Source organism: Camelus dromedarius, chromosome 3 (genome assembly GCF_036321535.1).
Source record: "Camelus dromedarius isolate mCamDro1 chromosome 3, mCamDro1.pat, whole genome shotgun sequence".
NCBI lineage: Eukaryota > Metazoa > Chordata > Mammalia > Artiodactyla > Camelidae > Camelus > Camelus dromedarius.
Genome location: NC_087438.1, coordinates 109,036,410 through 109,050,822, shown reverse-complemented (window position 1 = coordinate 109,050,822; position 14,413 = coordinate 109,036,410). Strand labels below are relative to the sequence as shown.

Below are 14,413 nucleotides of genomic sequence, written 5' to 3'. Positions count from 1 at the left end.
ATCCGGATTGGACTCTGAGCCATTTGTATTTGACACAGTGCCATGATTGTCGACAGAGCTCCCCAGGAAGAGCTGGCTGGCAACTGGGGAGACTGCAGATACAGGCACTCCCCGGGAATAGAGCTGCAAAGTGCTCCTGGGGGCAGGGAAGCAAACACCTGAGGAAGGCAAGGTTTGCCTACTGGGGGTGCTGACAAGTCAGGGACATGGGTAGAGAGAAGAGAGCTCCCCAGTGGACTCTCAGCAGGATTTGTAGAACATGTGGCTCCTTTGCCCACCCCAGACTGGCCTGAGCAGGCTCCCCAGGGATTCGGAAACACCTTTAGTCCCAGAAGAACAATCCCTCAAGGCTAGGCCTCCTGCACTGGGCCAGCCCTCACCGAGCACCCACACACCATTCATTCACTAGCCTGCTTCTTCAGTTCCACAGCAAATGGTGTACAATCAAGAGTGAGTGACTGGGGTCGAGGCTCCCTCCTGCCTTCAGAGCAGACAGTCTGGACAGATCAAAAACAATGACGACACTGCATGATACATTGACAGAAAGGGCTCTGGACCCCGAAGGAGAGAACTCTACCCCAGGCTGCCCTAGCAGGGGTGAGTCAGGTTCAAGGGGCCAGGTGGTAGGAGAAAGGGTGTCAGGGGCAAGGGAGCAGTGTGTGTGGTAGCCCAGAAGCCCTCGGAATACATGGACAGGGGCAGGGAGGGAGGAGCAGAAAGAAACACAAGGCCACGCCTCCCTGGAAGGGCCACTGGTCTGGGTGGGCAGATGAGAAAGCCAAGGCTCAGGGGAACCAAGGTGTGTGAGTGACCCCTGGGGGCTGGAGTGACCAAAGAATACTTCCTGGAGGCAGCAAAGAACACTGCCTAGAAGGACGCAGAGGATCTGGGTTCTCTCCCAGCGGAGACCCCCATGATTGCTTCAGATTCCAGAGAGTCAGGGAGTGGAGTACAAAGTAGCCTGTGTGTGCACGACCCCCTCCCACCTCCATTAACCAGAGACACGTCTGGCCCTGCTGCACTTTTGAAGCCTGTGCTGTGAGGCCAACCACCTATCCACCTTCCAGACAACGACAACAGAAGTGTCCCTCCCCAGTTCTGCCACAGGGAGGCCAAGAATGTTCCCTGCTACCACCCAGGCATGTCCCACCAGCAGCGGCACCACCCACCCACCCAGTGCCTTCTGTACCAAGCCGGTGACTCTTTCAACCCTCAGAACTACCCCTCCACCCCCCATATAGTTAACATTATCCCCATTCTACAGCCCAAGATCTCCAGGCATGGAGGTCAACTGACTTGCCCAAGGCCAGGGATCTGAATCACGCAATGCAGCTAGAGCCCAGCCAGCTGCCCCACAGTGTCTCAAAACAGGGGCATTGGGGAGTCTTCTTTGCCAACAGGGGCTTTGGCAGGTGGGGTGAAGGTTCCTCTTCAAGGTCATCGAGTGACCTTGTGGGCTCCTCCTTGGCCACTAAAGCTCAGTCATAGAGTAGTGGTCTCTTCCCTCCGCACAGACATGGGGGCTCCCACAGCAGCCTCACAGAAGGGGTGGAGGGGTGGGGTGGAAAGCAGGGCCTCTGTCCTGCCAGGCACTGGGGCGGAGGCTCACAGGCTTATACACCAGCTCCACCCCCACAAGCTGTGCATCCTCGGGCAAATCCCTGCACCTCTGTGAGCCTCCGCTCCCTCACCGGCGGCTACCTGCTTATAATTGTGAGTATGAAACAAGACATACAGGTAAAGGACTTATTAGTCCAATGCGGAGCAGAATAAGCACTAAATAAATGGTAGCTGCTGTTACTATCATTAATATCATCATCTTCATTATCATCTCCATCATCACCTTTCTTGTTAGTGTCATCTCATCCTGTGGCTCTTATCCTCTGAGAACGCTGAAGACAATTCAGCATCCGAAGCTCAGAGTTCTCTCCAAACCAAAGGGAAGGAAGAAACGGCCTGCTTTTGTTCCCTTCCCTCTCCTATCTATACTCAGCAGAGGGCAGCAAACAGGAACCATCCAAAGATAAGAGAGAGAGAAGAGAGACACATGGAGAGAAAGCTACACACTCATAAATACACACCCACCCACCGCAGCAAGCGGAATTGTTTAGCTTCCTCTAGCTTCCAAAGTATGAACACTCCGCCTCCTCCAGCTAAGAAGGGCCAGGCAGAAAAAAAGTCGAAGCTGAAGAGACAGAAGTTCTTTTTCAGCTTGAGAGAAATTTTCAATGAACTGCCTTTTAATCTGTGTGGGGGTTGGGGTAAGGGGCGCGGGGAGAGGGACAGCTCTCAGGACGCCTGTGAGGGGAAAGGAAGGAGGCGGCGGAACTCAGAAGTAAGATTAAATCAAAGCAGCTTTTAACTGCTCCTCATTTCAACCTCTGCTTACTCTTTGCTGGAAGCGCTCGTGCCTGAGCTTTCCCTGGGAGGACACGGAGGCCCACAGAGTGAATCATTGCAGCCTGAGGGTGACAGAGCTAGGATGAGAATATGGGCCTTCAGACTGCAGGTTCAGGGATCAAAACTGAGTCCAGAATGGCAAAGAGGTTTTACCTCAAGGACCAGGTCTGGTCCCCAAGCACTGGGGACACTGCCTAGGACACTGCAGCAGCAGGATTCTGGAGTGGACATGTGTTGGCTTCATTCCTAGATTTTGTTTCCCTTCCTTCCCACAAAAGCACCCAGACTTTTCTCTGGGGAACTGCTCTTCCTATGATTTGGGTAGCTAAACCCCACCCTGGCATAACTCATCCTCCTGACAAATGTGACTGGTTCAGAGAGCACATCAGATCCAAATTGGGCCAATGACACCTAGGGAGATTTGCTAGAGTTTAAAGATGTTTCCACTGTCTTATAGAGAAGCTAATAGAAGAGGCAAACTCTCTCCTCTAGGATCTGGGTGTGGAAACGAGGTCAGAAAGAGCTACAACCATTTTTTGCTACCCCGGAGGCTCAGTCTAGGACGTGAGCCTCTAGATCATACCACACCTGAAGTCAACTGCAATTGCAGAAGCTAATATACTCCTTAATTCAGTCTGTTACTTGCAACAGACAGAGAACCCGAGGTGGCTCTTAAACCCAGATTGGCTCTGTCTGCCACGGGGAGCAGTAATGCAGCCACGTCTATGCAGCCTTTTAATTCCTCTATTCCCCTGCTGAATCCCATTGCCACCTTAAAATTCAACCCATTTTACTCGCTTTAAAACTATAAAAATTCAGGAAGAAAATTTACAAAAATAGATCTGCAAAAAAGCCCAGTAAATTCTGGCAGAATTGGTCTTGGTTAAGTACTGGCCTCCAAAAGTGGGATTAGCTAATCTTGGCTCATGAGGGACATAATCACAGAGAAGGATCAAATATTAGGATGTGGAGGGAAAAAAATATTTGTGGTGAAACAGAGCAATAATTTGGAGAGCTGAGCTCTGGTCTGCATCCCTTCCTTTGAGAACAGATCTCCCCTCTCCTGGGCCTCAGTTTCCGTGCCTGCAATACAAGGGGCTTAGACTAGATGACTTCTGTAGCACCCTTCCTGCTCTGACACGCAGGGATCATTCAGCAAACACTCCTGACTGTCTTCCAGGTGTCAAGGCTTATATGCTGGAAGAGGATGTGGTTCCTACTTTAAGACATTTCCGGGAGGGGAGGCCACGATGCACTCCTCAGCCACAGAAACTCAGGCATGTGGAGGCTGCCTCCTTTCCCCACCCAACTGGGCAGCAGTTCTCTCAGAAACAAGATTCTTATTTTAAGTCTTCCTGGGGACATCGGCTCTTGCCTTACTGACTCTGACACACATATGGGATACAGTCAGATAAATGCAAACTACAGAACCTGCTGCAAATACTATCATGAGCATTAAGCTGCCATGGGACATGCTTCTGGCTGCCAAGTTTGCCTCAGGGTGTTTTTTAGTGATGAGATCTGATGCCATCTCTGTGTAACAGCTGACTGTGGACAAGATACAATTAGCAAGTGAGATGGTTATCTTTTAAATAGGCCTTTGCTTTTTCATCCCTGATTCCATTACTTCTATCGTGTCACTGGAGCCAAGAGATTAAAGGCTGAACGTCCTTAGACCACTGCCTGAGAGAAGGCATTAGAGTATGAGCATATCCCTAAGTAGTGGCCCCATCACAATTAGATACAGAGGCCTGTTAAACACACTTCTTTCCAGGCCTTTCCAACACAAGCTTTCAAACAAACTCACAGAATCCCAGGATGCTGGAGTTGGAAAAGTCCTACAAAGTATCTGTTCCCTATATTGCAGCACTGCTGGGAAACAGACTGAGCTCAAGTCTGGGTTTAGTGGGAAAGAGACTGATAAGCAATGTCTGTCCCGGCCAGGGGAGGCGAAGTACAGATACGATGCACATTTACCTTTCCCCTTTCGAATCTAAGCCCTCACTTCACAGATGAAGAATCCGAGGCCTAGAGAGGTTAAACCACTTTCCTGAAGTTACGCAGTGAATTCAGGGCAAGAGAGAGAATGAAACCCCAGGCCTCTGTCCCCTGACCTTCCTCAGCTGGGCTCCCTGGGAGACTGCAAACCCGAGAAGAAAAAAGAATGCAGGAAGTCAGATTTGCTTAGGTAAATCAACAACCCTTCCCTGGTGGTATCAGATTTCAGCTGGGCATGCAGACAGAGAAGAGATTAGCAATCTAAAGGATCCCAGCCCCTCTGTGGAAAATTAAAGAAATCATTCCAAGGCTACATTTCTATGGTACTTAACTTTAAGATGGATAAGGCTCTGCTACCAGGAAGACTAAAAAAAAAAAAAGGTCTGGGGGGAGTATTGATTTCTGGATATTCTAAGAATAAAGTTCAGCTCTGACACAATGAGAAAAACTCTTGATACTTAAAGTCATTGGTATTCCATTATCTCACGAATTTCTATTCCACAATTGCTATTATCCAATGAAGTCATTTTCATAAGAGATTATGGCTCAGAAATGGGGAGGGACTGCACCACACTTCTTTACCATGGGTTTTTAATGGCCAGTTACCAAGGCTGGAATATGAAACAGACCAGAGAATTAAACCAAGATGTTAAACAGACCAGGACTAGGAATGAGAGGTAACCCTAAATTAAAATGAAGATGGCTTCAAGACTGGCTTTTATTGCCTGGTTTTGCAGCTTTTCAAGAAGCCAGCTGTCTGACCAGATGAATGCTCAGATCCTAGAAGCATTATGTGTCCTTTATAAATCAGCTGCCCTACCCAGCTCCAGTGGTACACCCAGGATGAGCTAGCATGACGGTTATATAGACTTACATTCTAGCACGTGATAAGTGCTCTGAATTTGAAATCCTGTATTCTTTAATCCAGTGGAGAAATCAAGGAGTTAAAGGACGACTACAACAGTGGGTATGTTACCTTCAAAGAAACTTCTCTCAAACCCACAAGGAATATAGTTTTCATTTGGATAAAGTCCTGCTGTCTGACTTCCTTCCAGAGCCTCTGTGGTTGTTTCTACTCCAAAAATCAATGAAGTGCTCTGGGATAATTCTCCACAATTATAAGACTGACAAGCTGAGCTCAGAACCGGTCGGCCCTGTCGAAAAAAGCTCTGTGTGCTAGAGATGTCGGATTCCCCAGATAGCAGCCTGACCTGGTAGGTGCTCGTTCCAGCGCACTTGGGAGGAGGGATGGAATACCAGCACTCAGAAGTCAGCCTCCTCCCTCAAGGCCAGCTGACATTCAAACATGGGACTGGGGGCCAAGCCTAGTGCTGTGCATCTGCAGGAGACTGAAACAAAAAGGGGCTGTGTGGAAATTTGGCAGCGTGTTCCTGAAAGGCAGCAGATGAATGCTGAATCCCATAGCACCTAGAAGAGCTTATCATTGGGGAAACAGCTCCATTCTGCGGCTCCCAGGAGGCTAAGATTTTTTCTTAAAAGCAAGGATCATCAGTTGGCACCTCCTACCACCATCATCAAACCCTTTACCACTGCTTCCTCCTCTTCTCCTTCATGATATTCCAGAGAAAAAGAAATGAACAAGAGCTAGACCTTCCCAGATGAGCTTCTCTGTCCATTTCAGTTAAGGGCTTCGAGCAGCGCCCAGCTGTTGCTCCCCTCTCTCTGCCCAAAAGGCTGCCTTACTCCATCAATCCCCTCTTGCACAAGTGAGTAATTTACTTTGAAAGCTCAGGCCAAACTGGCAGTTAACCTTGACCTTCTCTCTACACATCTGGGTCTACAGAAAATGAAAATCAGGACGTCTCTGGCATCCACAGCAAATGAAATACGAGGGCTTTCTCCAGGCAGAGGCAGAATGTCAGGAGCTATTTTAGAACTGGCTACAGCTATTCCAAAGGAGAGTCTGCACTTGGGCAGGACATGGCCCCCTTGATCTGAGGCTGTGTCCAGTATGGAGCCCCCACTGCTAGGGATGCTACAAGGGGCTCCTGGCTCAGGAAAGGAAAAAGAAGTGGCTGCTGTCCTCCACATTGATTCACTGATGGTTATCACAGTAAGCTGGAGCTGGACCAACAACCACATTTTACAGATGGAGAAAGGGAGGCTCAGAGAGGGAGACGGGAGGTGATCAAGGACACATACAACAAGTTAACACTAAAGCTGGGGACAGAATCCTGACCTCTGGACCCTGATGCTAGTACAGGGTGGGAACAGAAGAAAGAGACCGTATGAAGGAAAAATCCACACAGATACAGAATTTAAGGAAGAGGGGTCTAAGTCAGCTGTCAGGGTTTCAACCAGGGGTTTTGGAAAGGAGTTGGGGCCTTCGTTTCCAAACAGTGAGATCTACCAGAAAGATCAACCAGGCCCTCCAGGACGGTTTGCAACAATTACCAGAGTGACAGGCTGCACTCAGATCGGTCAGTCCTGTCCCAAAGAGCTCTCTATACTCTACACTCAAGATCCCAGACAGCCCCAGATAGCAGCCTGATCCTGGGAAATGAAAGAAGCATCCAAAGTCAGCTTCTTCTCTTGTCCTGCCAACCATCAGTCAAGTTCAACCCTGATGCACAATTATCCACTTACCCTGGGATAGAGCAAATCCCACAAGAGAACCTGAAACATCCCTCTGTGTGAAACAGTTCAGGCATTTATACTCTCACTGGCACCTACTGAGCCAGGAGCTGGGAAGGTAGGAGTGATGTGACAGAGCTTTTGCTATCAGTATATATGTACTTACCACACACACACACACACACACACACACACACACTCACACACACAAATGTGTATGAGTGAGTTCAGAGGAGACAAAAACAATTAAGATCCCAGTCTTGGCTGCAAAGAACACCAAACCTAATCAGCCGAGACAAGTTCAGAAGGGGTCATAGGTACTCTGAGAAGTGACAGAGAAGGCATCTGATGTTCCACACTCAGACAGGCACAAATAGCCTTTGGGAAATTTGGGAGTCCTTCCACCACAGCCCCTACTTCTGGATTCTCAGAAAGTCAAAGGCCCCTTAAAGACCAGCCGCACAACCACTCCAATCCTCCAGGGCCTGAAGCTCCAAGGGGAGCATGATCTTTGCATCCTTCAAGGAATCCACAGGATCTGAGAAAGAAAGAAGGCTGGGAAGGAAGGAGGGTGAATAAATGTGGAGAGAAGGGAGGCCCAGGTGTTTCTTTGGGCAAATAGGTAAACAGGAAAGGGGCTGACCTGAGTAGGGAGCATCGAGATCAGGAGGTGGGGGAAAAAGCAGAAAAGACCTTAACACCAAATAGAAGGACCAGCATCTTCATAATAAGGAGTCATCCTGGGATACAGGGATGCAGACAGGATCCTCCAAAAAAGGCTGATGTTGGAAGAGGAGAGGAGACACCAGACAGGGGCAGAAAGGTAGGATGGGTAACCTGTCGTAAGAAATGACCATCAGACTGGGCATCAGGAGTCCTGATTTCTAGTTTTGGCTCGGTTTCTGAATGGCATGGGGACATAGACAAGTCCCCATCCTTCTCTGAGTCTCAATTTTCCCATCCAAAAAGAAAAGGGAAGAACAGAGAAGACTCTGGCGCTGACTCTGAGGAGGCAGACAGGGGACGGTGGAGGAAGGAACCGAAGGCTAGAAGTGAATTCGGGGAGAGCGTGCTCCCAACTCCATGGCAATTGGGGGACTCACCTGTCCGGCTGCCGGGGCCACCGCTGCCCCGGATCCCCTAGGGGTGCCGTCGGGCTGCCGCTCGCGGTACAGCGCCCAGAGCCCCACGTTGGGTAAAAGGACCAGGGCCGCCAGCACCAGCGCCACCGCCTGCAGAAGCCGCTTCTCCTTCCGCCTCATCGGGGCCGGTCAGCCCCGCCGCGCCCCGCCGGCCCCGCCGCGCCGCCCCCAGCTCCGCGCGTCCGCCCGTCCGCCCGGCGGCGGCAGCAGCTCAGCGTGGAGAAGCGGCCGCGGCGCCGGCCCCGCTCCAACTCCGCGGCACTTCCGCCGCTCGTCGGCCAGGGAGCCGGGCTCCGCCACTGCACCGCCGCCGCGGGGGGGTCGCTGCCAACACCGCTGCTCATGAGCCTCGCCGAACCGCGCCACCACCCCAGACTCCTCGGAGTCGGCCGGCAAGAGCTGTGAACCACGGGCCCCGGCCTTCTTGTGGCTCCTCCTGCTCCTGCCGGGTGCGTCGGGACCCAGCGAGGACCGCTCCCCCCTCTCTAGCCGCGATGGTGCGGCCCGCTCCTCGGCGGCTCCCCCGCCCGCGGGAGCTTTGCGAAAGTCCGGGAGTTGGCGAGTTGGGCGCTAACTGGTGTGCGCTGGGCTGCGTTCCCGGGACCCCAAACTCCTACCCAGCCACGTCTGCTCCGGAGTCCAGCCAACAGTTTTGGGGCTTCCCCTGGGATATGCAAACCGTGTAGGAGCCCGGCCAGATGCTCCGCGCTTGCAGTCCCCGAGGCTGTGGCTTCCTTTCTTTCTACTACTCTCTCAGGCTTGGCTCCAAGAACCTGCGGACCTCCTTTGCCCCGCCCGGGTCCAGGCATTCCCAGACGGGAAATGGGGCTGCACGCGCACGATTGTCTGGGCAGGCCCTGGTTGTCTTCCCTCCCAGTGCCTGGCGGTAGATGTGAACGCGCTCTGTAAACTGGGGAGTGCCGTTTCCGCCCACCACCTGTCTGTTGTCCCAGCAAACAGGCGAGTAGGTGATCGAAGCTTCTCTGCAGGACCTTCTCTCGCACAAGTCCAACCTCCTTGGAGTTGGAATGCCCTCCAGTCCCACGTGTGCCTCTAGGCACTCAGCTCACGGAGCCCTTTCTCGAAACCTCATGTCGGTTCCTATCTCCCGTTCAGCTACTCAGTAAATTGTCCCAGCCACCAGGATGAAATGAAAACAGACTGGAGCCCTGACGTCTGGAAGCTGAAGCATTAAACACATAATCGCATCAGACGAGCGAACGTGTCTATAACTGTGGTGAGGCTCTGAGGAAATCAGGCCGCCTGGGCGCTGCGGACGGCTGGTTGGGAAGCCGGACTCCGAAGGCGATGCCTGTGGCTCCTCGATGCTCTTCACTTAATTGCTTCCTCTCCGATGCAGAGGGAGGACGCACCCTTTTGGTTGCCTTCCTTTTTGCTACCCCTACATGCGTCCTCTTGATTCCTGGGTCTCCAGCCCAGCCGCTGACCCCCTAGCCTTGGACCAGCGTCCTGATGACTCCTCCCTCCCCACTCTTCCAGATCTAGGATGAGAGATAGGGATTCAGTTTTCTGTAGTTTGACAACTGCTACAAAACCTAAAAACCCATCACCTAGGCTCTAGGGCCCACACTCCTCTCTCTCTGACCTGCTAGAGCTGATCAGACATCTCTCCTCCTCTCTGCCCTGCCAGTTGCTGGCTATTTTGGTTGCTGGCTATTTTCCTTCTTGTGCCATTGACCCGGCAGCTCCTTACATCCAGAAAGCCCCTTCCCCACCTATGTCAGTGGAAATCTTGTTTATCCTTCCATGCGTAGCTCAACTGCCACCTCCTCCATGAAGTCCTCCAAAACTCCTCTTCAGGGGACTGCTGTCTTTCTTTGGGTTTCTGTCACAGAAATGCTTACCTTTTATTGAATGCTTACTCTATGCCAGGCACCATGTTAAACCCTTGACATGCATTACCTCTTTTCAGACTCACAGTTACTCTGTGAGGTCAATGCTTTTCTTATCTTTGTTTGCAAGTGTGATTCAGATTAAAGAAAGCTGCAGCCAGAATGATCCTAGTTTAACAAAGATCAGATAGCACCACCCTTCTGCAAATCCCTCCAATGACTTCCCATCTTCCACCTGATTCCAAGAAGGAACTATAAGATCCTACAAGTCCATGTATGAACAGCCCTCACCTGTACTCTCTTCATTATACCCAAGCCTACTGGCCTTCTTGCTATTCCTCAGAGCACACCAGGCAGAGTCCTGCCTCTGGGCCTTTGCACTTGCTATTACCTCTGCCTAGAATGCCCACTCTTCCATCTCTAGATCCTAGCCCTATGCCTTTTAAAAAAAATTTTTTATTGTGGTAAAATATACATAATATAAATTTTACTATTTTAACCATTGATTGTGGCATTAAGTACATTCACACTGTTATGCAACCATCACCACTGTCCATCTCTAGAACTTTTTCATCATCCCAACCTGAAACTCTGTACCCACTGAACATTAATTATCTTCCCAGTTCCCCTCCTCCCCCGAACCCCTGGTAATCACCCACCATTCTACTTTTGGTCTTTATGAATTTTGACTATTCTAGGTACTCCATGTAAGTGGAATCATACAATATTTGACCTTTTGTGTCTGGCTTGTTTCACTTAGCATAACGTTTTCAAGATTCATGCATGTTGTAGCATGTGTCAGAATTTCACCCGTTTTAAAGATCGAATAATGTTCCATTATATGTACCTACCACATTTTGTTTATCCATTCATCCATGGATGGACATTTGGATTATTTTCACCTTTTGGCTATGGTGAATAACACTACTCTGAAGAGCCCTGTGTTTTTTCACACTGCAGTTGATGAACAGTGTTTTTGTAACTGGACTTCCAACCTGTCTCTTTGACAAAAAGGGAAGTTCCTAGAAGGAAAGACAATGTTGTGACACTCATACTCACCTCCAAAGCATCAATCATGGTGCTAGAAACAGCTGCTAGACTGATCCTTTCACAGACATGAGGCTCACTCTGCTCCTGGGAACTTGCCTTTAACTTCCCTGCAGGTTAGAATAATCTATGAGTATCGGTCTTCCATGATCTGGCCCAGCTTCTAGATTTTGACCTTCTAGTTGCAATGGTCTTCTTGCTATATTCCTCAAATGCACCAAGTTGATAATGGCCTCAGGGTCTTTGCAAATTTGCTTTGCCATTGTATCTCTTCCTTTAAATCTCTGTATGGTTCTCTGCCTGCCCTGTCTCTCAGGAACCAAATCAAATGTTCCTCTGCAAGAGCTTCCCTGTCCAACTGATCTAAAATATCAAAGAGCACCTCCACCATCTCTGTATGTTGATTTTTCTTCAGAATGGGTATTAATTTGGGTTTCCCTCTCTAGAATGTGAACTCTAAGCAAGGAGGAGCTTTGTAATTTTTTTGTCCCCTACTGTATGCACATACTTCTGTTAGCACATACTTCTATTTTTGTGAATCAGAATACTGATGCTCCCTCCGGGTGGACGGATTTGCAAAAAAGGGTGCCCACCTCTCCCTGGGCCAAAGCCGAGCTAGCAGAGCCAGGACACCTGGATTTCAGCTCCTACTCCTGCTCAACCATGGCCTGGAACACAGTAGATGGTGGATAATTACCAGTTGAGTGAAGTACAGCAGCTGAGATCATCTATGGGAAAGTCTTCAGTGTGTCTCTCATCTCCACCCCTTCCAGCTCCCAGGAGGATTCTGTCTGAAATTGGATTTGAGCTTTTCCTGTATCTTACCTGAGTGACTTGTTGATCAAAGCCGCACACCAGCCGGGTCAGCCCTCAATGGACACTCTTAACGCATGAACCCAGCTTTAACCTCAGGACTCTCTGATCCCATGCGGGATACGCCAAGTATGGGGTGGGGGCCGGGGTTGGGGTGGGGATCCTCTTAGGGCTTTATCCCACTGACTGAGACAATACCATTTCAGCTGCACAATGAAAACCTCCACTTCTGGTCTGAGCCTCTCCCATCTCAGCGTTCACACTCCTTTCCTATTAGATGGCCTCACCTTGGCTTTCTTAGTGTGGCTGCCTATTTGTCAAGGGCTGTACCCTCAGGCTGGTGTGGCCCAGGCCTGAGCTGAGGGAGTGTGAAAGTGGAACGAATGGATCAGCAAACCAGGAGATATTGGTCTGATAATCAGTCTACCTCTAACACTCTTTAACCTTGGCTAAGTCTCTTAGCTACCTGAGCCTCAATTTCCTCGTATGTAAAAATGGGGATAATCATGATTTTATAATGATATAACTTCCAAGCTGGTGAGAGAGAGGTCTGCTTGACTCTAAGCAAAAGCCAAGAAGCTATGAGTGTTGGACTTACGTGTGTGTGGAAGCCTAAAGCCTTCCTGCTCCTCCTCTCCTTGGAGATTGCCAAGCTTGTCAATACACTCTGAGAGAAGCCTGCCTGAGCTCCCTGAGCAGACTAAGCCCCCCAGTTATGTGACATCTTAGCAATGTCTTTCCTTAACAGTCGCAGTGTTTCCAATTCCAGGGTGATTGTTTGATATCTGTCTCCTCCACTGGACTGTTAGCTTCATGAGGACAGAGATCATCTTGTTTCTGTCTGTTTGTTTGTTTTGCCCTGCAGCATACACTCAATGCCTGGGACAGTAAGTGGCCCAAAATAGGTCATCGACAAACATTTGGGAAATGAATGAATGAATCAATTAGTCAAGCACTCATCTCTTTAAAATCTGCACTCAGGAAACTCATTAACACTGGTGTCAGTGACCCAAATTGCTCTCTCTACCAGGCTGGTCATTTAACAAGGCTCAAACTTCCAAATATAGAGCAAGAGAACACAAGCCCTGGAACTGAGATTTCCGCACATGGCTCTATTAAGTCTGAATCAGTCCAGACTTTGCCCCTACCTTCCTGTGCAGCTTCAGACAGGTCACTCAAATTCTCTGAGCATCATGTTTATCATGAATGGATCCACGAGTGTATGTGGAAGCAGGAATTAGAGCTGTCTAGCTAAATATTGAATATGGTTGCATTAAATAAAGTAGTTGAACCAAATGCTTGTTGAGATCTTTTTTAATTCTAAAATTTGGCGACTCAGTCTTGCAAGGTCGGATGGGAGAAGGGGAGCGAGGAATGGAACACCACTCAGGTGGTTCAGTCCACTTAGTGTGTGTGATTTAGTGGCATTTCAGCTCCTAGTCTGAATAAAAATAAAGGGTTTGCAGGATGCCTATTTGAAATGACCTCTAGACAGAAAATTGCCTGTCTCTCTCTCGGAGTCTACTTTGTCATTTCCACACCGAGATGCCAATTAAACCAATCCTGCCAACTATAAAGGAATGCTATTGAATCAAGACAGTGGATGAGGAAGGTGTTTCAAGTAGGATACGATTTGAAAGAGCACAGAAGGCCGTACATTTCAAAGAGTAAATATACGTCATTGGGTGGGTATATCTCAGAATATTAGTCAGACAGGTCAGATTCAAATATCAGATGTAGAGGGAGCCATTAGCCTCCTGGCACTGCCTCTAAAATAAACACCAGGGCTTGGAAAATGAGAGTGCTTCCTGTTTAATTACTTCCCACTTTTGAATAAAGGAAGAAAGTTGTACGAAACACAAATAGACAGGTGGTAGGGTGCATGAGAAAGGGGCATCCTAGAAGTGTGAAGGCCCTTAGAGAAGTAGCACTGTCTGCGTGCACTTCTGTAAAATAAAGGTCGGCTTCTCTATACCCAGTGGTCTTAACCTTTCACCTGGTGACCTTTAAAAACTATGGATGCTCAACCCAAACCCCAGGCCAATTAAGTCAGACCTCTAGGGGTAGGGCTCAGCTATTCCTAGGTGATTCCACTCTGTGGCCAAGCTTGAGCGAACTGCTGCTCTCTTGCTTTCAGCTCTAAAATCCTTCTAAGGTTTCCTTTGGTCTAAGCGGCATGTCATCGGATGTTCCACTAGGTGGCACCTTCCAGCAAACTTCAGTGGGTCCAGAGGTCTCGGCTAGGTCTAACATCAAGGAATGAATAAAGAAAGCAAGGCTTGGTGGTCTTTACTGGCAATGAGGGGTCTGCACTCTTGAGGAGAAGGCTGAACGCATTGGTCAACAACTTGCTGGTGAGCAATGGCGCCACCAGAATGTTAAGATTCTTCCCTGCTAGGAAACTGAGGCCTGGAGAGGGAGCAGCTCCATCTGTTACCGCCCCGCTCATTCACTCACCAATGCACCGTGGTCTCTTCCCCTCAGTCTGTCCGACAGGAACAACAACCCCACCCCCACCCCTAAAAGTCCTTGACCAATCCCATTATGGGCAATAGTAGACGTCTA

General features: G+C 49.4%; 1 protein-coding gene across 1 annotated transcript in view; it reads right to left on the bottom strand.

Moving 5' to 3' along the window:
- The window catches only part of GALNT10 (polypeptide N-acetylgalactosaminyltransferase 10), a 205,267-nt gene extending 196,956 nt beyond the window's left edge, over window positions 1-8,311 (bottom strand). Inside the window, exon 1 of the mRNA XM_031449393.2 lies at window positions 8,097-8,311. Within this exon, the coding sequence (XP_031305253.2) occupies window positions 8,097-8,255 (159 nt within the window). The 5' untranslated portion in view covers window positions 8,256-8,311. The remainder of the gene's footprint in view (window positions 1-8,096) is intronic.
- Between the last annotated feature and the right edge of the window lie 6,102 nt (window positions 8,312-14,413).